Source organism: Balaenoptera ricei, chromosome 11 (genome assembly GCF_028023285.1).
Source record: "Balaenoptera ricei isolate mBalRic1 chromosome 11, mBalRic1.hap2, whole genome shotgun sequence".
Classification (NCBI taxonomy): Eukaryota; Metazoa; Chordata; class Mammalia; order Artiodactyla; family Balaenopteridae; genus Balaenoptera; species Balaenoptera ricei.
The window spans coordinates 85526061-85551771 of NC_082649.1; the positions used below are offsets into that span (position 1 = coordinate 85526061).

The window sequence follows — 25711 nt, forward strand, 5'->3', positions numbered from 1 at the left end:
GAAAATCTTTAATATTATATTTATATTATCATAAATGAGCCACCAGTAAAGACATTACAATCTAAATAAAAGTATATAGTCATCTCTCATAAAAATTAAACTCACACCTCAGTCTGTTGGAACAAAAGAATAAAAAAAACAAAATAAGCCAGATGGCTATTAACCTTAACATATCTTTTCACTAAATCTACAATTCTCCCCATATATAGCTTAATCTGTCTTTTCTCCCAGTAATTTCAGCATGTTTGATGAAATTTCAGTCTCTATGGTTCACTGTGGTTTAAGTATTACCTGGCATTTACCCCACAAGAAAAGTCAAAAGAAAATCTATTCTCATATATGGCTTAAGAGCAACTTCCAATACCAAATAGGCTAATTGTGAGGATACATATAACATCAATCAATAAAATACTACTCAGATCATGCAAAAGTTCAGGATTATTAATGAGCCTTGGCCAAATGAAATCTAGTTATTTTCCTGTGCTGAGACTAAACATGATTGTGAACATTACTCTGAATGTGGGATGTGACAAGCAAGATAAGATTCATTTTTAAAGTTCTTCACTCAAATATTAATACTCTTTAATTATCAAAGAAAACACTAACATATACATACGTGTTTTATGTAAACTAAAAATAAGAGTGAAGAATACTTACTCTTAGCTGAGTTCGAAGTTTGGGTATCTCCTTCACTTTCTCTTCAAGTTCATCATTTTGATTTGTTAATTTAACTAGCTCTTCAGCCATTATGGAGCGTGTTTTTTCTAGATTGCCAATTTCTAGCTGAGAAACATTACCAGGAAGTGATTTAAATCAAAATATATCTTGTTTAATAATCCCACTAATATAAACATATTTAATGTGCTATTTTTTAAGAAACAGATATGTGAACATATAACCATAAGCTAGCTTCTGGTATAAGGAAATAGAGGCGCAAAAACGGTTTCAACTTTCCTCAAAGGTATACCATTTATAGGGTTTACTATGAGAGATAAAGAACTGAAGAAAATTTAATCATCTGTTTGAAACATGCAACTCTACATTTTTCTCTAAGGAAATAGCATATATTTCAGTTACGCTAAATTACTACAAAAACCCAGAGAAATAAAAACAATTAATGTAGCGCCAACCATGTAGGTCACGTTGGTAGAATCTAACATCAACTACCAAAGAAGTTCGTTTGTGCCCTTAAGCGTAACAGTGGGCTACACAAACATAACAGGTAATAAGATTATTCTGATCTATTTTCTTCCAATTCAAGGACATCTTTAATACAGTAATATTTTCAACTAAAATCATATAATAAAAATAGAAGAGGAAAGTTCCACTTCGAGTGCATCAAGTTTAACAATGAAAACAGGTAAAACGTTTTAACATTTGTCACCGCATTAAGTTTCTGAAAAGCAAGATAAGATGGGAGGATGCTCCACTCACCATGTTTCCTTTCATGTCTAGGATGTTATAGTTCTAATCTCTCTCATCACCTTTACTCTCTCCTCATAGGGGGAGCTGGAGCAACTTACCTAAGCGGAGAATCTGGGAAGAATAAAATGGCTATGCTCAGCTCAGCAACTTCCCTTTTTTCGTGTTTGGAAAAAGCTGCCTGCAAGGAGCTCTCTGCTCCTAGATGCCTCTAAGTCTTATCGTGGCAGGCTGTTGCACATGGGGTGGCCTACTCCAGCCAAGCATTTCCTGTGACAGTCTCCCAAATTCTGGCACTCAGAAGGCCCATTGAACTTTCATCCTTGGCTAATTTCTCCAACCAGCCTTTATCGTTAATATATATGATTTACTTGGGGCTTCACGTGTCACTATTTCATTTTCTCAATTTGTTCAGAATGAAAGTGGAAATGAAGGGTGCTACTCATTGGGCCTCAAAATTTCATTTACTTCTACAGCACATTTAATTTTTATAATACCTGTAAATGAGTAATTTCTCCTTCCCTTAGCTTTAACTGAGACTGTAGATTTTCAATAATGCTTGATCCTGCTCCCATCCTTACAGCATCATAAAGATTGCTTCCATTTGCTGATACAGACATTGGTCCAAATGACTGATCATGAAGCTCATCCTGTGTTAATTAAAGAAAGCATATATAGTTATTCAGTTACTACAGACTGTGCATAAGTGTCAAACAAAATGGTTTGGTCAATTCTTACTTTAAAATGTCTATGACTTTCTCAAAGGCAGAAAACCATCTCTATTTCCTCAGTGCAATTAGCACTCCCTTACAAATACACAGATAGATTGCCTATAGAATAGCAAGATCACGGTGAGAGTCGAACTGCTATCTGCACATTCTCTTTATCATTATTCAGTCTAAGAACTAGACACGTGTAAGAAATAAAACATCACCTGAGACATAAAAGATGTTTGTAGCCCTGCCATATCAACTCCACTTATCGAACTTGAGCGTGACATTGTGGGAGTGCTAGAAACAGAAAATGGCTTCCGTTCCTTAAGGTGTAAAGAAAAAAAAATTCAGTTCAGATTAAAGAGTAAAATGATAAATAAAAAAGCAAGAAAGTTTTCTAGGATCAATGACAACAAAGATTCATTCTAATTTCCTCGTAAAATGTTACAGATATCTTAAGTCTTATCAAAGGCACAATATTTAGTAATTTAAAAGCGCAGACAAACTTGGTCAAATCATCTCATTTATATTATAACAACATAATTTGGTTTATTTTTAATGGAATGAGAATGTTTTTAATGGAACAATTATATGAACTAATTGCTTCATATTATATAACATACCATCAATTAAACCTATTCTTTAGAATAAGATTACCAATGAGATTTACAAACCATAAAGTTTCTGGCTTATTCATTTTATTTTTATTGTATTTTTTTAAACCAAATAAATTCAAAAGGTAATTTCAATCAATGCACATATAGGTAGTTTTAATGTATTATGCTTACTACCGAGTATATGCCAATCCTTTAAATATAGGAAACTCACTTTAGAAAAATTACCTCCATTAACCAGAAAGAAAGTGAACAAACCAGTTTCACTCCCAAGGTGCCTATGGGCCAAATAAGGTGCATCAGTGTCAGTGAGAGACCACAAAAATTCATTTTAAAAGGGGCAAGAGGTTCTGTCATTCAAATCCTAGAAATCACAGATGTCTTTGCATAAACTCAAACTACTTTGGATCCACTCTGAGCAGAACACTGATTATACTACTAGAATTCATCACTCTATTGATTTTAGACATAAGAAATGGTATTTATAAAGTGTAGCTAAAATTACAAAACAATTAATGATTAATCACAACTGCTACTAACTGGTTACATCAAAAAGAAAACAAAATTTAATACCTTTTCTTTTATTGCTTCTTGAGTGAAAATTGCTTTCTTCCTTTCCTGTTCAACTTTCATTCTCTCCATTTCTAACTGACTATTCAACAGTGTCTAATGGAGAGAGAGATACAGTTAGATAATTTCTGTGATACTAAGTCATCATCATAAGTCAATCTCAAAGTTTAGGAACATAAGGTATACACTCCTATTTGTTTTACTACTAAAGATCAAGTTCCAAAAGCAGAAACATCACCCATTTTATCTTGTCATCTCATTAGTTCGCTACCATCCCCAACCATTCTCTAATGGAAGCCCTAAGAGGTGAGCGAACACCAATCGAAATACCTTTTCTTTCCTTGTCTCTTCAAGTGTTCTCACATATTCACCTTTTATGTTTTCTAATTCAACCTGGTACCTATTAAGCCAAAGGGAATTAAAACAAAAAAGATGATAGTACAGACTATTAAAAACTCACTACTTTATTAACTCCAGTTACATACTTAGTAGTCATTTTTATTATCGGCTTTATTTTCCAACTGTATTTTCCAGATGACTTGGGTTTTATTCAAAAACTGAACTACTACTTCGTGTATCTTATTTATTGGTTCCCTGGATTAAGATTTCATTTAAAAAGAGACTTTTTTTCTAAAGAGAATTTTGAATACCACCATTCTACAATATGTTCAGATCCTACAAAGGCTTATTAGGGAGGTCTATGAAAATGTCTGCAAAAGTTCATATATTTTACTTCATGAATCATTTTTACTTGACTACTTTTTTTAAAAGTAAAATTCCAAAGAAGAACTCAGAGGATAAAACCCCTAATCAGAGCCTTAATATAACTTCACATAGATGGATTTTATAGCTTGTGGTTTCCAAAGAGCCCAGACATTTATTTAGAAAGACTGGAACAATGCTTAAACCCCTGTAATATAAAAATAACTCCAGTGAGTGGTCTTCAAACTATTTTGTGGTAACAGACTCCTTTAAAATATGTGATTAAAGCAATGAATCCTTTCTCTGGAAAATGCAAATACATTCAGAACATGCCACCCAATTTCAAGAGCCTATGCAAGGTTCAATGAATCCTGGTCCTATCTCGGTATAATATCCTATTACTAATGACTCTGACTTTAAACACTAAAAATATGTATTTTCAGTTCTCAGTGCAATGAAGCTAAAAACCAACAACATATTTTTTTAAAGTGCTTTAAAATGTCATGAAACTACCAAGAATAACACTCAAGAAACATGCTCACCTATTATTTTCATCCTCTAGTTTTCTTAGCCTATTTTTCTCTGATTCTAGCTGGGCCTGAAATCTACTGTTTTCTTGTCTTAAGAGAGAATTCTGTGACTCCATGGAAGACATTTGAATTTTGTTGGCAAGAAGTTCTTCTGTGGCCGCACGTTCTCTCTCAACTGCTGCTGCCAACAAGGTCTGGGATTCACCTGATTGTAGGGTAAAAAAGGAAAAATCACATAAACATACATTCAAGAGGCCAAGATACCAAGTAGATTCCTGACTTCAAACTTTTAATGATGCAAATAACCACACTTAAAACTGTAAGTACTCATTGACTAAGGCAGGTCTGCCTACAGGACAAAAAAAATCTTAATTTATATGTGCTTTATCATTTTTTTCACCAAAATATTTTAATTTGAAAGTGGAGTCATGTATCAACAGAGTAGTGAATCAACAAACAGTGCTGGGTCAATTGGATAGTCAAAGGAAAAAAAAAAAAAAAAAAGAACCTCAAACTAACCTTCACACAGTATATGAAAATTAACTCAAATGGATCATACACTTAAGTGTAAAGAGGGGTAAAACGGGTGAAGGGGATTAACAGGTACAAACTACCAGGTATAAAATAGGTAAGTTACAAGGATTTAATGTACAGCACAGGGAATATAGTCAATATTTTATCATAACTTTATATGAAGTATAATCTATAAAAATGTCAAATTACTGTTGTACACCTGAAACTAATATAATATTTTAAGTCAACTATACTTTAACTGAAAAAAAAAAAAAACTATAAAACTTTTCAAAAAAAACAGAAGATATCTTCAGGATCTAGGGATAGGCAAAGAGTACTTAGGTTTGACACAAAGAGCGTGAGCCGTAACGAGAAAAACTGATAAACTGGACTTCTTCAAAATTTTAAACTTTTGTTCTATGTGAAAAAGATGAAAACACAAGCTACAGACTTGGAGGAAATAAATGCAAATCATGTTATCTAAGACTAGCATCTAGAATACATAAAGAAGTCTCAAAACTCACCAGTGAAAATACAAACAATCCAATTAGAAAATGGGCAAAAAGACATAAACATTTCACCGAAGAGGATGTACAAATGGAAAATAAGCACATAAACTGACATTCACCATCTTTCATGAGGAACATGCAAATTAAAATCATAATAAGGCATCACTACACACCTGTCTGAATGACTAAAAGAAAAAAATAGGGACAACACTGAAAGAAAATGATGGTAAGGATGTAGAGAAACTGGATTATTCTCATAGATACAGCCACTTTGGAAAACAATTTGGCATTTTCTTAAAAAACTAAACATGCAACTACCCATACAACCCAGCAAATGCACACTTGGGCATTTATCCAGAGAAATGAAAAATTAAGTTCACACTAAAACCTGTACATGAATGTTCACAGCAGCTTTATCCATACAAAGTCTAGATCCAGCCCACACATCCTTCGTCAGGTACGTTTAAACAAGATGTGCTACATACATGGAAAAATACTCAGCACGGACTTCTCTGGTGGTCCAGTGGGTAAGACTCCGTGCTCCCAATGCAGGGGGCACAGGTTCGATCCCTGGTCAGGGAACTAGATCCCGCATGGAACTAGATCCCGCATGCATGCCGCAACTAAGTGTCTGCATGCCACAACTAAGAAGTCCACGTGCTGCAACTAAGAAGCCCTCATGCCGAACTAAGACCCGGTGCAGCCAAAATAAATATTTTTTTAAAAAAAGAAAAACACTCAGCAATAAAGACTAAATCATTGATACACACAAGAACTTGTATGAATCTCCAGGAAATTACACTGAGCAAAAAAAGCCAATCCCCAAAATGTCACATGTTATACAATTCTATTTACATAAATTTTTTTTTTTTGGCAGTGCCATGCGGCATGTGGGATCTTAGCTCCCCAACCAGGGATCGAACCTGTGTCCCCTGCAATGGAAGCACGGAGTCTTAACCACTGGACTTCCAGGGAAGTTCCGCATTTACATAACATTTTGAAATTCCAAAATTTTAGAAGTGGAGGATTAGTGGTTGCCAGGGATTTGAGACAGGGAGGGAGGGCCATGAGGGTGCTAAGTATGATTTTAAAGGGCAAAATGAGGGATCTTTGTGGTGTTAGAACTATTCAATACCTTGACTGTAGTGATGGATACATGAACCTACACAAGTGGTAAACTTGGATAAAAATTAATACACACATAGACACATATACATACATACACACAAATGAGTACCAGTAAAACTGGGGAAATCAGAATAAAATCAGAAGGTTGTTTCAAAGTCAGTACCTTGATTGTGATATTCTACTATAATTTTGCAAAGTGTTAACATACGGATATTGGGGAAAGCATGCAAGGGACCATTCTATATCATTTCTTATAACTGCATATGAATCTACAGTTGGCTCAATTGACAATTACAATTAAAAAAAAAGGACTAGTGGATAAAATTCTGAGATTTAACAAAGGCAAGAATTTTCATATTTTTCACCACCAAAGTAGACCTAATAATATCTCTATTTTACATTATAAATTCTGTTCTATACTGTATCTATGCTCTTGTTTATAGCATTATACAGTACGTTTGTCCTGTGGCTTTGCCTACATTCCAGCACAATACCACATATCCCTGAGGCTGTGTAGGTTCCAGTTTAAAAGCCACAAAAATAATGGCTTCTTGCTTTCATTTTATTGCTAAATAAATATTTGTTTCAGAAGGTGTCATTTTCAGATATCTCATATTTCATAACAAATGGGTCTCAAAAAGTGGTCCAAGATAAATGATAGACCTAAAATTAATACCTAGAAATTAAACAATATATGAAGGTTCATCTGTTCAGTGATTCTTCTTTTTGAGCAGATAAATCTATTTCCAGACAAAATCTTACATGGAGCTACAAGGGGCAAAAAAAAAAAAAAAAGATAAAGGAGGCACTACTTTCATTAAAGCAGCCTGGAGGGAGCCCAGGAGCTTACTTATCAAGCTTCCCTCTCACCATGACAGCCAGCCCTAAGACATACAAGGGATCTACTGAATACTGTTTGAAAGCCACTAATCTAGTTCACCCCTCATGATTTTCAGGGTGTAGTCCAGAGAAGGTAAGTGTCTTGCTCCAGACTGTCTGACTGGGTGATTCAAAACAAAACATAAAAACCCTGAGTCCAAGTCTCCTGACACCCATTCACGTCTGCTTTTATCACTACACCATGATGTCTCTCAAATTACAGTTAATTTTAGGCATAGAATGGACACAGGAATTTTTCTCCATTTGCTAGCTTCTGGGATATCTAATATGTACATATTCTGTGCTTGAATAAGTATCTTAGAAGAATAATTTTCTTTTTATTAACAGCACAGAAGGGCAACCTAGAGTGTTTCTGTAAAGAAGCAAAATATGGAATCTTAAGACTCCACAGCATCTGTCTACTAGAATTTGACCTTAATCTAACTTAGACCTATCTCTGCTCTTGGAATTCTACCACTGACTAGAATCATATCCGATCTCTACTTCCTACACTACTGTAGACAAGCTAGAACGAGGTCAGACTTAGCAATGGACAAGAAAACAGTTGAGCACAATAGTTTGTAAAAATGAATGTAAGAATGACATGGAAGTATTTTAGACAGTACCAGACACATCGTGTAAGGAATGTTTTGAAAGAGTCAATTAAGGTATTAGAAAATAAATGTAAAAGAGGAGAAGAGGTAAAAATCTACAAGTTAGACACAAAATGAAACCATGAGATCAAGTGAATTTCAATTTCATACCATTACCCTAACTCTAAAACGAGATAGAAGGGCTTCTACATTGAGCTTAAGAACTAAAGCAGTTACCAAGTCTATCAGAAAGATTCTTCTCTAACGTTTCCCATGATGACGTCTGGGACCCTAGAGTTGCTTGCAAATTTTCTATCTGTCGAAGCAATGGTCTTGTTGTTGATGAAACACTTTGACTCAGTTCTTGGTTTCGATTCTCTGCTTCCTGGAGTCTCTGAATCATGACATTCTTAAGTCATTACTACTGACAGCAATAAAAACATTAAAAATGCTAGCAAAGAAACTTTATGAGAGATTTCTGGGAAAAAGTATTTCTCCAAGATAAAATGATTTTTTATTAAATTATTTTCTAACTATTCAATCCTTAAGTTACAGTTAAGTTGCACAACAGAGTAAATAAATGCTTCTTTACAGAGCATTTCTAAGATAAAGACAGCCTTTGAATACCTTAAGATAATAAAGAGTATCATCCAAACCTCCCAGTAGTTGCCTCCTCATCCAAATATTTCTAAGTATTTATAAAATCAGAAAGATCATTCTGAGGGGCATTTCCTTCCCCTTTTCCTGTACATGTTCATTGACTGAAATTAACAGAGTAGTAGCATAAAAACTAGGCATTGCTTATCTGCCCCACAGTAATCAGAGACTGATAATAATTAATAAATCGGCCATTACAAATGAAAAAACAATACTGAATATACTACATATCTATCATGATAAAATTATTTTCTAGAAAACAAAATTAGGGCTTTTCTTTTACATTTTTAAGGTGCCCACTCTGATTTTATTCACATAAGCCACAAAAATACAGCAAATGACAAGTATGGGAGTAATCTTCTCAACTCTAAGAACATCACCCCACTGAGTCATTTTTTATTTCTTGAAAAACGCATCTCAGATTTGTGTTTAGGGAAACTCTGACAGTACCTGCTGGAGTTCACTGATCTCATGACGTAAATAATCCTCTTTTCTGGCAGCTGCTTGCTCTGCACGTTGCAGTGCCAGCCTAAGGTCCCCCACCTGTATTAGGAGAACCAACAACACTATCACAACCAACATCACAATATTATCTATAACTTCTGCTAACTACAAACTTTGTATTGTGTTGGCTTACTGTTCATGTATAATACTCTTTACTATCCAATGAGCTTTTACGTAGGATTACCACACATCCCATTCTTCAGGCAATCCCCGAACCATATGTATTCAATATGTACTTAGGAAAGCTCAATAAGGCACACACACACACACACACACACAAAGCATATAAATATGTACAAGGCCCAGCCACTGCCATACAATATAGGAGGAAAGACAATGCATCCATAAACGTTTGCAGTGTAAGGCAGAATGTGATAGGAGCTATATGAGCTATAAAAACTAGCTGCTATATTCATACACAGCTGCACAGGTTGTAAACTGCTACAGCCTTTTTGGAAAGCGTTATGGCAACATAATCGTCAAACTTCTTACATTCTTTCATCTGATCGTCCTAGTCCTGAGAATTTACTCTATGGAAGCAGATCTGTAAACATACAAAGATGTTCTCTACACTGTTAGCTAGACTAACAAAAACAAACAAAACAAGAAATATTGTTAATATCTATTAGCAGTAATTTATTTTTGCAAATGTGGATACAACATGAATATACCCAATAAAAATTAAAATGAACATAAAAAACATGCAGAAATGTACAACTTAATCTTAAATGAAAAAACTATAAAATAATGTATATATATATCAATTATAAAAAATATGTACATGGAGATAAGGACAAGAAGTTAATACACAAAACTGGCAGGACTTGTAAAAGGTGATGATTTTTTGAATGGTAACCCCATATACTCTCTATCTCCCATTCCCCCAATTTTTCGTTATTACGTTTGAGTATTTTTAATTTAAAATATTAATATTTTATCTATCCCAGTGAGGGAGTGGCAGAAGCACAAGGGGTGTATGGACCATGGTGTAATTTACAACAGCAAAATATCGGAAACAACCCAAATATCCATTAATAGGAACTGACTGAATGGTATATTCACACAATGATATACTATAAAACTATAAAAAGGAATTTTTTAAAAAGCTCTATGCTCTACCATGGAATGATCACCAGGATGTTTTATTAGGTAAGTAAAGCAAGCTGTAAAACAGTATGAATAGTAAACTATATGTTATGTAGGAAGGATGAGAGAGATACAAACAAATGTGTGTGTAAGTGTAGGTGTGTATATATATGAGGGGGGTATATAAGTAAATGTAGATATGTATGTTTTCTTGCATTTACAAATAGAAACACTAATAAAATGGTTATTTACAGGCAAAGAAAGGGAATAGGGAGGGGCTAAGTTGGAAGCAAATGTTATCTTAATATATTTTGTTATACAGCTTTCACACTTTGGAATCATGTAAATGTTTTACATATCCTTGTGAAATTAAATCAAAAGTGCATTGAGGTCAATGAGGGAAGAATAGTCTTTTCAACAAGTAGTGCTGGAACAATTTGATATTCACATGTAAAAGACCTAAATGTGAGAACTAAGATTATAAAAACTGTAGAAAGAAACAGGTGAAAACCTGCATGATGTTGAATTAGGCAACAGTCTCTTAAATGTGATGCCCAAAGCACAAGCAACAAAAGAAAAAGTAGGTAAGCTGGACTTCAACAAAATTTATTGAACTTTTGTGTATCAAAGGACACTATGAAGAAAGTGAAAGACAACCTATAGAATGGGAGAAAATATTTGTAAATCCTACATTTGATAAGGGTCTAGTAGGCAGAATATATAAAGAACTCTTACAAATGAACAATAAAAAGATAATTAAAAAATGGGCAAAGAATTTAAACATTTGAATAAATTTCTCCAAAGGAGATACATAAATGGTCAATAAGCACATAAAAAGATGCTCAACATCATTAATCATTAAGGGAATGTAAATCAATACCAGAGTCAGATACCATTTTACACCCCTAAAAGGGCTATAATGGAAAAAAAAAAAAAAAAAGACAATGACAAATACTGGCAAGAATGTAGAGAAACTGAAACCCTCATATATGGTTGGTGGAAACATAAAATGGTTCAGCAGCTGTGGAAAAGTCTGAGTTCCTGAAAAAGTTAAACATAGGATTACCATACGACCCGAGGGTATGTATCTAAGAGAATTTAAAATATGTGTTCACACAAAAATTTGTAAATTAATGTTTATAGCAGCATTATTCATAATAACCAAAATGTGTAAAGACTTCTGGGTATATATCCAAAGGAAATGAAAACTCTAATTTGAAAAGATACAGGCACCCCAATGTTCATAGCAGCATTATTTACAATAGCCAAGATATGGAAGCAACCTAAGTGTCCATCAACAGATGAATGGAGATATATACATACATACATATATATATATATATATATATATATGGTGTGTGTGTATACATACATAGTATATGGTATATATAGAGTGGAATATTACTCAGCCATAAAAAAAGACTCAAATTTTGCCTTGTGCAACAACATGGATGATTAGTAACATAAGTCAGAGAACAACAAATACTGTATAATATCATTTACATGTGGAATCTAAAAAATATAACAAACTAGTAAATATAACAAAAAAGAAACACTCAGATTTAGAGAACAAACTAGTGGTTATCAGAGGGAAGAGAGAAGTGGGGAGGAGAAAATTAGAAGTAGGGGACTAAGAGGTACAAACTACTATGTATAAAATAAATAAGCTACAAGGATATATTGTACAACACAGGGAATATAGCCAATATTTGATAATAACTAAAAATGGAGTATAACCTTTAAAAATTGTGAATTACTACATTGTACACCTGAAATGTATATAATATTGTACATCAGTCTACACCTCAGTAAAAATAAATAAAATTTAAAAGTGTAAATAACCCAAATATCTATCAAATGATGATTTTATAAGACAAAGCCTGACAAATGTTGGTTTTCTTCCTTCATTTGAGGTCCATGGACTCCCACAGATGCTATGAATAAACTCCGGAGTTAAACAGATTCTCCTGAAATTATATGCAATGTTTAGCATTTATCTGCATTCATGCATTTCCCTGGTAAGAACATCCCTAGATTTCATAGTGTTCTCAAATAAGTCTGAAATTCCCTCCCCAAAAATAAGCAATACTGGTATAATGTAAGCATCACTTTAACAACAGTTTAAAAAACACACAATTGATTAAGCTTGGCACAATCCAGTACTCTTAGAAAATGAGCCCAACAGGATTTATAAGCCCAACAGGATTATAAAGAAAATGTAACACATGTGCCACTACATAAGGTTTGATTCAAATTAACAGATTCTTTATTTTGAAGAAGCACAAACAAAGATTTTAAAGACTAATTTTTCATCTAATGCTTACTTGAATCACTAATGTTTCTTGCTGCTGACGGGCTTCTTCTTGGGCCTTCTCCAGTGCTGCAGAAAGTTCTTCTTTAGCTCTCATTTCACGACTTAGAGCAGCTTCCTGGGCTTCGCTATCCTTTGCAGCATTGGCTTTGTGGAGATCAGTAAGTTCTCTTAAAAAATTAAATAGATAATTTTTAAGTTAAAATAATATAGTTAATTACATGACCAAATTAATGACGTTTCCATGTAGATTTCCATGAGATCTACAGAATGAGGAAGAGTTCACCACATAATAAACAGTGACTACAGTGAGGACTCTGTTGAACTTGCTTTAACCAGTCACAAGTTCATATATAGGTAAGTTTATAAATGTTACTAGCGATCAGATAATAGAAAAAGTGTTTCTTCAACATCCTGCTCTGATAACTGATTTTAAACGAGTTGCACATTTGTTCATTTTCTTACTTGTATGCACTATCAAGAGCAGCCTGAATACTTCGGTTCTTTTCTTCAAGCTCATTCATGTCTACTTGAAGTCGGCCAAGATCCTTCTCTTGGCGTTCTACCACAGAATTTAGTTTCTTAATATTTTCTCTATGTTGTTTCTCAACCTCTTCTTTGCCATCAAGGACCTATATTATAAAAACAAAGGTATTTTTCAATAAAAAACACCACAGGAAATAATTGTATTCCACGAATCTCAAGTATTATAATAACGAAGAAGAATCTTAACATTTACTTCTTTTTTTTTTTTTTTTGGTCACGCCGCAGAGTATGTGATATCTTAGTTCCCTGACTGGGGACCAAACCGGCGCCCCCTGCAGTGGAAGCGTGGCAGCTTAACCACTGGATTGCCAAGGAAGTCCCAACATTCACTATAAAATTGCCTGAAAAATTCTTCCCAAATGATATACCTCAATAAATCATCCCAAATGTTTTATAAACCATGGCCATATGTTCATATTGGAAGTAATAACAATATATATATGCAGAGAAAGGTTAATATTCACCTGTTTTAAATGTTGTAACTCTTCTTCTAACTCTTTAACTTTTTTGTTCAGCTTTGCAATAATATTTTCATTTTCTCTGTCTTTAGCTCTTAATTTCTTAATGATGTTAGAATTATGCAGCTGCTGTTTTGAAAGTTTTTCTCCTGGCAATGCAAAAAAGTATAAATTCAAATAATGATGATTCTCTAAGAATGTGAACAGAATGTTTTAACTAACCAGTGACATAAAATGACAGAATATTTGAAAAATCACAATGCTGTAACAGTCAATGTTAAACTGATTTGGACAGCATAAGCCATGAATGCTAAAATTACTAGGTAGAAGGATGGTGTGGGAACAGGATATTTACAGTCTTAAAGAATCACTCCCACATATTATAAATTACAAAGGGAAAAAAATGTGCTCTTACAATAGAGAAACCTGGTCACCATCTTAACCAAACATTCAGTTTTGACATCACTAATTGTGCTACAGCCTGACATGTGTCCACTGATGTGATGGAGTGGTAGGTGCACAATATCACCTATTATATTTCTTACTAGAAATCTGATCTGAATCTAATCATGAAGAAAGTGACAAATTCCTGAACATGGGGCATTCAATGGGACATCTGGACTCTACAAAATCTTTGATATCATGAAAAAGATATCCTAGATTGCTGGAAGACTAAAAGAACATAATGGCCAAATGCAATGAACAAACTTTGATTGGATCTTGGGGCAGAACAAATAACCAGGTATGAGAGTTATTTTTAGAGACAATTGAGATAAATGATGCAATACGTGCTGGAATACACTTCCGAATTAATGCTGATTTTCTTAGGTGTGATTATGATGTTGTGCTTGTCAAGAAAAAATGTACTTGTCCTTGAGAGATGCAGACTGAAGAATTGAGGAGTAGACTACAGAGTCAATGCAATTCCTATCAAAATTCCAACAGCATTTTTCACAAAAATAGAAACAACAACCCTAAAAGTCATATGGAACTGCAAAAGACCTCAAATAGCTGAAGTAAACCTGAGCAAGAACAAAGCTGGAGGTATCACATTTCCTTATTTCAAAACATATTACTAAGCTATAGTAATCAACACTATGGTACTGGCATAAAAACAAATATACAGGCCAGTGGAACAAAATGGAGAGCCCAGAAATAATCCACGTATTTACAGACAAGTGATCTTCAACAAGGGTGCCAAGAACACACAATGAGGAAAGGACAGTCTCATCAATAAACGGTACTGGGATATGCATACTCAGAAAAATGAAATGGTACCCCATCACACATCATATACAAAAATCACCTCAAAATAGATTAAAGACTTAAATGTAAGATCTGAAACGGTAAAACTATTAGAAGAAAACATAAGGGAAAAGCTTTCTGACATAAGTCTTGGGAATTATTTTTTGGATATGATCCCAAAAGCACAGGCTACAAAAGCAAAAACAGACATATGAGATTGCATCAAACTAAAAAACTACTGCACAGCAAAGGAAACAACAAAGTGAAGAGACAGTATGAAGAATGGAAGAAAATATGTGCAAACTATACACTAATAAGGGATTCATATCCAAAATATGTAAGAAATCACAGAACTTGATAACAAAAAAACAATTAAGCCAATTTTGAAAATGGGCTAAAGACATGAATAGGCATTTCTCAAAAAAGGTATACAAATGGGCAACAGGTATACAAAAAGGTGCTCAACATCACTAACCATCAGGGAAATGCAAATCAACACTAAAATGAGATGTCACCTCACACCTGTTGGGACAGCCATTATCAAAAAGACAAAAGATAAATACGGGAGAGGATGTGAAGAGAACCCTTGTGTACTAGTGGTGGCAATGTAAATTGGTACAGCCACTATGGATAACAGTATGAAGACTCCTCAAAAAATTAAAAATAGAAGCATCATATGATCCACCAATCCCACTTCTGAATATATATATCCAAAAGTAATGAAATCAGTATCTCAAAGAGATATCTGCACCCCTGTTCACTGCAGCCTTATTTACAATAGCCCAGGTATGGAAACAATCTAAGTTTCCATCAATGGATATACGGATAAAGAAAATATGATACAGACAGATATATATATATATATATATATATATATATATATATATATATATATATATAGACAGATATATAGGTAAGATATAAATATAGATATAGATATAAATAAAATATTATTTAGCTTTAAAAAAAAATCTTGCCATTTGTGAGAACATGGATGAACCTAGAGGATGAAATAAACCAGACACAAATATGGCATGATCTCATTTATATGTGGAATATAAAAACGTTGAATTTGTAGAAGCAGAGAACAGAATGGTGGTTACCAAGGGCTAGTGGGTGGCGGAAATGGGGAGATGTTGGTCAAGGGGTACAAAGTTTCAATTATGTAAGATGAGTATGTTCTACAGATCTAATGTACAGCATGATGGCTAAAGTTAATAATACTGTATGGTACACCTATAACTTGCTAAGAAGAGTAGATCTTAAAAGTGTTCTCATCACAGACACAAAGTGTGTGAAGTGACTGCTATATTAATTAGCTTGACTGTGGTAATCATTTCATAATATATACATATATAAAAAATCACACTGTACACCTTAAATACATACAACTTTTATTTCTCAATTATACCTCAACAAAGCTGGATAAAGAAAGAATTTAGGAGTGGAATGATATGATATCTGTCACCTACTTTCAAGTGGTTTGGCAAAAGGGTAGTATATGCGTGTGCAGAAAGATATGGAGGAGGTGTGGCTAGATGTTAACAGTTGATGACTCTAGGTAATGAAGCAATCAGTTACTCACTGTAACGCACTCTCAGCTTTGAGACTTTCAGCTCTTCAGCTCTGAGTTAAAAAATACTTTTAGGGTATACAGAAGCAGTATGTGAATATACCCATAGATGAAACCACTCTATTTTCTCTATAAAGAAGTTCATTAAGCAAAAGAAAACATCGGCTCACTCTCTGATTAAATTAGTAAATTCCAACAAAGTGAAATTTGATATTAATATTCTTAATAATTTTTAAAAATTATGAAACCATGTACTTAGCTGTCCCCTCAGTCTCCAATGTTGTAACACAAGACAGTATCCGACTGCAAAATGTCTTGAGATACAATTACGTGTTTCATGTGCTTTAGTGCTAAGATTGCTTTATAATTATCTGTGTACCTATATTTCCCTCTCATTAAACTATAAGTTCCTAAAGGACAGGGAATGTGTTATATTTATTACTATATCAAACACAATATCTGACATATTAACTGTTAAATATTAGCTGAATAAATGAAAAAGAAAAATTGGGTAAAACTAATTTTTTCAAATGAAGTGATTATTTCCAATTGTCCTCAAACACTTACTCTGGAAATTCACTTAAGTGCAATGATTTAAGTACAGAAATGTTCATCCCACTACTATTTGTAATGTTAACATTTTAGAAATAAATGTATAACCTTAGGAAGAGTAAAACAAATTATAATATATCCATATAATGGACTTTAACACAGCCATTAATAATGGTATCAAAACATTTAACGGCATAGAGAAATGTAAAAGAAAGAACACTGCAAATTAGATATATGATCTTAATTATGTTTAAAAATGTAATAAAATGCATTAAAAAGGAACTAGAAGAAATTAATATTTCCTTATAAAATTGAATTATGATCTATTTTTTCTCTTTCTTCATATACTTCCTATAACTTCAAAATTTTCTGCAAGTAGCAAGCATTATTCTTATAACTAAAAAACTTTAAGAAAAGAAAAAGAAAAATTTATTTAACCATCCTTTCCAAAACTACCTTCTTTCCTATGACATTACAGAAAGAAATTAATTCAATGTCCAACTGTAATGTTTTATCTCATGAAGAATCTTTAATTTTCATAACCCTGTTAATTATGAATCTTTTCATACAGAAAGTACTTAATAACTAAAAAATTAAAACATGAATGAAAGAAAAAATTCACTATCAAATGCCAGAACAATAAAATGATAGCACATAGTACCCAAGCTAGAGATTCAGATACTATATAAACTCCAGAATTATAACTTTCAAATATCTTGGTTTAAATGAGGGCTCTAAAACCTGTTAGAAGCTTTCTTAGGGAAGCACAAAATTCTATTTCTCAAGGAGTTATTTTTTTACATCCCTAGAAACAAAAAGCTACATACATTATACCTCTACTTCTCTACATCTTGCTCCCCATTCTTCCATGAATTGTTGCCTACCATTTCTGAGGTTTAAGTCCAAACCTTTCTTGCTTCCAATATTTTTTCATTAGGAAGCAGCAGCTAGTCACGTGGTATCTTCCTATTCTCACAATATTTTTCATAACCAACTAAGTATTTTACGTACCTTCTTCCATTAACCCTCGGATCTGCTCATCTTTCTCTTTCAAAAGGTCTGCCGTTTCACTACTATTTAATCTAGTAGCAAGTTCTTCTTTTATATTTTTGATTTCCTAATTAAAAAAGAAAGAATATGAGTATCATAAAGCATTACTTTCATTCTGGGCATATTTTTCAATTTTTTTCCATATCCAAATAATCACATTCTCAATAAGAATCCATAAGTTTTGTACTGTTAACCTGAGTTTATATTACCTTGGTTAATTAAGAGTAAGTGAACAACTTTGAAAATGACATAGAAGACCTGAATTCAGACATAAACAGGTTTTAAAATGGAAATGTAAATGAGAAGAAGGTAACTTACAATACGCTTTTTGAGTATCTTTACACATATTTTCTACAGGTTAAGCATTATTTTTGAAACATTCAACTAGTATATCTCCATTTTTCACTGTATTTCTTTTCCTCAGCTGAAACTCACTGCACTTACAAACATGTTGTGAAGTGAGAGAAAAAACATAATTTCATAAGGTTCGATTTACTTTAATAAAGCAGAGATTCAGCAGAAACATGTTAAGATATTTTATCTTCTAAAACTACAATGGAGAAGTATGGTGATATGAAAAGTGTCCTATGATTTTAAACTTGGTTTTTATGATGCTCTGAAACTAAAAATAGCTAAAATAAACTAACATTTATTAGGTATTTAAACCATGCTTTGTATCCGTTATCATTTAATCCTTACAACAATCCTGGGAGGGAGGCACTTGTACTATTCAACTACACAAATAAGAAAATAAGACTGAGAAAGCTTGAGTAAACTTTGAAGGTCAGAGAGCTATAAAGTGGTAGAGTTATAACTTAAACCCAGGTCTGTGAATCTTTAAAGCCCATGCTCTGAACTATCCACAACATTGATGTCCATTTCCAACTGTCAAAATTTCATCCATCAAGGTCCAGTAAGAATATCATCTCTGGGACTTCCCTGGTGGCGCAGTGGTTAAGAATCCACCTGCCAATGCAGGGGGCACGGGTTCGAGCCCTGGTCCGGGAGGATCCCACATGCCGTGGAGCAACTAAGCCCATGCACCACAACTACTGAGACTGCTCTAGAGCCCGCGAGCCACAACTACTGAGCCTGCATGCCACAACTACTGAAGCCCGCGCCTGGAGCCCATGCTCTGCAACAAGAGAAGCCACCGCAATGAGAAGCCTGCGCACTGCAACAAAGAGTAGACCCCGCTCGCCGCAACTAGAGAAAGCCCGTGGGCAGCAACAAAGACCCAACGCAGCCAAAAAAAATTAAAATAAATAAATAAATAAATAAATAAATAAATAAATAAATAAATAAAATAAAATAAAATAAAAAAAAGATTGTCATGTCTTCCATGAAATCTTCCTCAATTCCTCTGATCAGAATTCACCCTCCATGATACCATTTCAAAGTGCTTATTCAACTGCCTACTACTATATATTTGTTGACATTATTTGTCTTCCAACAGTAGAAAAGCAAACTCTTCACTTAAGGTAATTAAATTCACCTTTAAATTTCCTATGGATCCTAAGCACGGGGTTCATACATGGCAGTACACATAAAATGTGTTAAAACGTAGGACCCAAGTTTTTTCCAGCTATAATTAATGGTTTAGATCTATTTTAGATCTATAATTCAAAGTGTACTACAGAAGACAAACATTACTTAAAGTCTACTTTTTGTACTGTATTCAGATGGAATAGAGCAAGAACATGAAGAGTTAAGTTGGTTAGATAGTTTCAGGTTATTATTAGTGTCTAAAATGATACTAAGTAAAGTTGCTAGTTAAAGCAACCAAGCAGATAGAAGTATATCATATTTCTTTTCTGTAAGAATATATAGAGAAAAATTATAAATATTAACATTGACATTCGTCAAGAAGGGGGAAATCAACCTCAGAAGGGCAAATACTGAGAAATGTTATAATACTTGGGATACAAGCAATAATTACTAACCTTAATTGGTTACCAATATCGGAAACAGCCAACTGTTCCAAATCATAAGAATTAGAACAAATAGTTCCCAATCAGGAGCAATTTTGCTCCCAAGGGGACATTTGGCAATGTCTGGCAACATTTTCAATTATCACAACTGAGGGGGGATTAGGCTGGGGTTGAGGAGAGAAGGGTGATACTGGCATCTTGTAGGTAGGGGCCTGGGATGCTGGTAAATACCCTACAATGCACAGGACAGTCCCATACAATATAAAATTATCCAGCCCAAAATGTCAGTAGTGCTGAGGCTGAGAAATCCTACATTAGATAAATCAACATTTTATTCTAATATTCAATGTCACTAATCATTAGGAATTTTTATTTTAAAATTACTTTGACTTGAAGGAGTACATATATATATATATATATATATATATATATGTTTGAAGTGGAAGGGAAAAATAACAAATGAGAGTAATGGTAATTTTTAAAATTTATAGAGTGCCATTAAGATTTAAGTGTTATTTATTTTGATGGACTTATCATTTATAAAAATTATTCTAAAGATCCTTGCTATATATCTTGCAAGGACTTACACATAAATTATACAAATACTGGCTTAGATTTTTTTTAAAGTATCAAAAGTGTAATCCTAAAGGTGCGAAAAATCTAAAATTTAAGTGTTAATACACTACATGGTATCCTTTTAATCTTACTTCTTTTTTCCAGTACCAAAATAATAATGCATTCCTCAAAAAAATATGTCTCTGTAGAGTTTATTTAATATTATTTTAAACTTCCATTACCTTTTTAGCAGCATCTCTCTCTTTGCAGGCTAGCTGAACTTTCTTTTCTGCTTCTGCAATTCTTTGAGTAAACTCATCTTTCAAGGAAGAAATGCTGCTGCTCTCTTCTTTCACTCTGATCATTTCACTAAATTTAAAATAATACTGAGACTGAAAATACTTGTTTATATATTCTAAAGTTAACAGATGAGTTCAGTTTGCAAAAACAAAAAACTAACATTCTCTTCAACATACACTTTACTAAAATAGATTAATTGTAGGCCTGTTAACCTTTAAGAGAAAAATTACCTGCCTAATTTATTTTAAAACACTTCAAAGAAAACCCATTAGAAATTGAAAATGTCACCAATACATGATGTGTAAAAATTACAAAAAGGTAACTAAAACTTTTCACTGTTAAATCTTATTGTGTCACATTTTACTAATCATCTCCTTAAAGCAAACTAGTACTCAGTATTTTTTTAAACTATAATCTCAGTTTTCTCTAAATATACCTTTTAAATCTCTAATACTAATAGATTATTAATAACAAAGGGGAAGAGGTTTTTTTGTTTTTGTTTTGCAAAACACCTCTCTTCAGTGCCAGTGGTAAAAGAGTAAGATAATTTGAGGAGAAAAGTAATCTCTAAGGGTAGAATGGAAATACCATTCAATTCTCAATAATTATAAACAAGTTAAAATATAAAACATTTTAATTTAAAAAACATTCTTAAGTAATAACCAAGTGTATGGACCACTACAAAATGTGTAAAATTACTCACATTTGTAAAGTACTTACTCTTTCAGATTATCATAAGCTTCTTCTAGAAGTGCTTTTTCTTTACTAAGAGATAATAACTGAGCTTCCCTTTTATCCAGTTTCTCATTCAGAAATTCAACTGTCTGGATAAGAAGAATACACAAAAGTCCAACATTTAACTTTAAAAGACCATTTTTACACGCAGGTGAAAAAGTAAAGGCCACCGAATCACTGTAATAAATAAAACAGCATTATCTCATAAGAAGAATTAAAAACAAAACTGGGAACACAGCAGACACAGAACAGCAAGAATTCACACACAGTGGGTAGGAGGGTATAAATTAGTACTACAACCACCTAGTTGGTAGTTTGGTAAAACGCTTTGGAAAACAATTAAGCAATATCTAGTTGAAGATCTACATACCCCTTCATGTAGAAAATTCTACTTTTAGGTGTACCTCAGAGGAGAAAACTCTTTCATAAGTGTACAAGAACGTTTACAGCAATTCATCTGCAATAGCAAAAATGTGGGAAGAGTGTACATGACCACTAAAAAAGGAAGGGAGATGAGATGCAATCAAAAAGGTCAAAGAGGGGCTTCAAAGCTTCTACTAATGTTCTCTATCTTATCTGAGTAGTGGATATACAAGTGTTTGTTTCTCCATATTATTCTTCAACCCAAACATGTAACATGCAACATTTTTAGCATGATACATTGCATTTAAAAAATGAAATTAACTTTAGAAAATCGATAGGCATATAATTTTTAAATCTCCAGAATATATTAGTATAAAGCTAAGCAAAAAGGAATGGTTAGACTATCTTATTCCTTAGGTCCTGCTGAAGCAGTGATACACTTGTGTATGAGGAGAGGAACGGTGCCTTTTGTACTAAAAAATAAATAAATAAAGTCTTACCTGATTTAGGTCTAGATTAACTTAGAAATCACTTACCTTCTAACAACGGTTCAAAAATATCTTATTAATAATAGTGTTGGTTTCTAGGAATTCAAACTGCTATTATAGCTAGAGCATGGCATTTTGTTTGTGAATAATATTAAACCTAGGTAACAGAGTCTGGCACTTTTTTTACTTTAAATAATTCAATACATGACACTTAGAGGACATTTCTTCAAGATATCCTGTATCTCAGAAGAGTCTATTAAAGATGCCAGATCCAACTCAATTCTACACCTAAAAATCATAGGAAAAACGAAAACTGTGACTTAATGTTAAAGAATTTACACCACTTTCCTTTTTTACGTATTAGGTAAAAGCAATTTGTCATTCCTAAACAACACTTTTGATCCTTGGACATTTCCCTTTCTTATTCATTTAAGATAGCTATCAATAGGAAATATCAAAAACAACATAAAAAACAAACAAGCAATTAATAACAACAGAAAAACATCAATGATCTGAGACCAAATTTTTCATTCAAGATTTGCTACAAATAATGTGAACATGCAAAATTTTTTTGATATAAAAAAAATCATATAATATTTAGATTTGTTTGAGCATCTGTATCTGCAAAGGAGTTGAAGGTATCTGTTTACATAAGAAGACAGTCCCTTACAAACTAATAAATTAATGAGTCTAGCAAAAGAGAATATTAAGGTGATAAGGACTCAACAGTAAAGGCCTAAGATGGAAAGTTTTTTATGCTTAGTTATACTGAACTATCAACTTATGCTACCATACTTGCCTTCGAGAAATTTCAAATAATTTAGCATCAATAATTCTTCAAGTTTAAGATCCTTAACACCACACTTAAAAGGCAAAATGCTTGTCTTTTTTAATCAGTACAAACCATTAGGCATCACTGAATATTAAAAATAAACCAATAACTTAATCTCTGAAAAGCATATCAAAAAATCCCCTTCCACTTCCTAGAGTTACCTTGAATACATCTTCCTTCTCAGAAAGTGCTTCTGGCTGACTTTCAGGAGCTTCGGGCTGCTCAGCCACCTTGTCTAGGACAGTATGCCCTTCATTGACTGGTGTAGAAGAAACCAAGACATCAGGCTGTTCACAGTTAACAGGAGTTGCACTTCGTCCACTTTCTTCCATTTCTGTTTCTTCAGTGGGCATAATTAATGTTTCATTTGCTTCTTCAGGTTTTCCTTCAACAGATTCAACTGTTTTAGCCTTTGGAGTTGAAGAATTAACTATAATAGGTACTAAAGCATATCCCTTGCCTGACAATTCATCATCTGAATTGATTTCGCTTACACTACGGCTATCTAATGACTGTACACTAAACGAGTCTATTCTTTCAAAAGCATCAGATGAGCAGCAACTCTCAGTGAGTTTTTGGAAATCATCTAAACGATTATATTCAGGACAAGCAGATGCCGAGAGAAGCTGAAAGGATGTCTGCATCAAGTGCAGACTTGATTTTGAATCTGTAGTCTCTTGTCTTGAACTTGCTGAGCTCTCACTTATTACACTTTCATGATCTAAAACTTCAATATCACTCGTGGTAGAAGTACCTGATGAGAAGGTACTAACAGGAGGAGAAGGTGTATTGCTCTGTCTGTCTTCGTGTTTTTGCTCCTTAGGCTCCAAAGCCATGTCCTTTGTTTCCGCTGTGAGAGGCTGTGTAGGCATATTAGATACATTTTCCCTAGTTGTTTTCACATTAATTACACTTTCAGATACTTTCAAATGTACTGTTGACACCTTTGTATCCGATTCTTTATTAAGAGTTTCTTCATGCTTGCCCTCAGTTTTAGGAGACAGAGTACTCGCTGTCAGAGTTTCCCCTGATACACACGGAGGAGAGTCTTCTACTTTGGACTCAGGGGCTTCAGTTGTTCTCGACTGTCCAGCGTGCAAGGACTCCTGTAAGGTGCTTTTCACTTCTTCTTCTGGTCGCTGTGATTTAGCTGGTGGTTTTGATACCACTGGACTCTTCTGAATGGTCTGGACATCGGTGGGAGAGAGAAAGGCACTGAAGAAATTTTCAGATTCATCTACCACAGTTCTCCGAACTGGCTTTGTAATTGCTTTAGGAGACGCTACCGGTTGACTCTGAGGTTCAGTGTCGGATTTTAACCCCCAGGTTGAAGTATCCCATCCTCCACTGACAGGGGGGCTTATTCCTTTGACAAAAAATATATATATATTAAAAAAGAAAAAATTATACCTATATATAAAGCATTTAAATTACAATCATTACTATAAGTCAATATAAATATGTTTTTTTAAAACCCCAGAGAATACAACCCGTAATTTGGACCTGCTGAAGTCCTTGCTTACTACGTAATTAATTAGTTCATCGTTTAACTTTGGGCCTTAAAAAGAAAAACTGGTGTGCATCTGCCAAGAGGAACTAGGAGCAAAGCTGAAAGACTAGACTGAACCTGGCCTACCAGAAGCAAGTATGTTATTCCCTCCTACAACAAATTATTTTAATAAAGTAATGGTATGTGTTAATAACCAATGCTAAGTCCAAGATACATATGATGCATCTCATAATAACGGGCAGTATCTTCACTTACAGGTCATGTGTAGTCATGGCAAATAGAATCTACCTTCTATACAATTAGTTCCATATTAATTTTATTCTTGTAATATCAATGATAAAACATAGTTATCAGCTAGAAAGATGGCAACACTCAAAAGCTGAACCCAAAATACTGGTGACAAATGTCCTTTTTCAAAGATCAAAGTAAACTGATGGGAACAGTAACTTCTAAAGGGCAAATTCACTTTCATCCACTTAATGACAAGCTCATTCTCCAAGTCCCACTCTCCAAACCTACTCTGAGAAAGTTTTGTTCTCTTGCTAAATTCCAAATTATGTTAGCAATTATAGAAGGTCATATGAATTTCAAAAATGCACATTTTAAAAAAATTATTGCTTTTTGACAAAGACAGCAGTTTACACTAGGATTTTTTGTAAAACACTAGGGAGAAAATAACCATCTTCTGAGCAAAAAAGGTAATTCTATCAGTCATACAAATAATATGTTACTGAAAAACCCGATGATAAACAAAAAATGGCATATTTGCTAAAATATTTAAAGCATTTCTTTAAAAAAATGTCTTCCATTTCTAACTTCAAAAGTGGCTGAGCAGAATCATC

At 33.5% G+C, this 25711-nt stretch overlaps 1 protein-coding gene across 2 annotated transcripts in view; it reads right to left on the minus strand.

Annotated features, from left to right (window-relative positions):
• TMF1 (TATA element modulatory factor 1) overlaps positions 1-25711 on the minus strand; it is a 30367-nt gene that overhangs the window by 2791 nt on the left and 1865 nt on the right. The window contains exons 2-17 of one of the 2 annotated variants that reach the window (XR_009505930.1): positions 23521-24725; positions 21662-21765; positions 20884-21010; positions 18117-18222; positions 13742-13884; positions 13197-13363; positions 12745-12901; positions 9281-9373; positions 8411-8567; positions 4564-4756; positions 3650-3719; positions 3323-3415; positions 2357-2458; positions 1920-2072; positions 1435-1536; positions 711-783 (exon numbers count right to left, since the gene is read on the minus strand). Coding sequence is in view for 1 of the 2 variants with exons in the window: in XM_059940154.1 (XP_059796137.1) it covers positions 658-783; positions 1920-2072; positions 2357-2458; positions 3323-3415; positions 3650-3719; positions 4564-4756; positions 8411-8567; positions 9281-9373; positions 12745-12901; positions 13197-13363; positions 13742-13884; positions 18117-18222; positions 20884-21010; positions 21662-21765; positions 23521-24725 (2996 nt within the window). In the remaining variant the exon portion in view is untranslated. Of the gene's footprint in view, positions 1-657; positions 784-1434; positions 1537-1919; positions 2073-2356; positions 2459-3322; positions 3416-3649; positions 3720-4563; positions 4757-8410; positions 8568-9280; positions 9374-12744; positions 12902-13196; positions 13364-13741; positions 13885-18116; positions 18223-20883; positions 21011-21661; positions 21766-23520; positions 24726-25711 lie in introns of those variants that run through there. The other variant, XM_059940154.1, reaches the window with a different exon arrangement.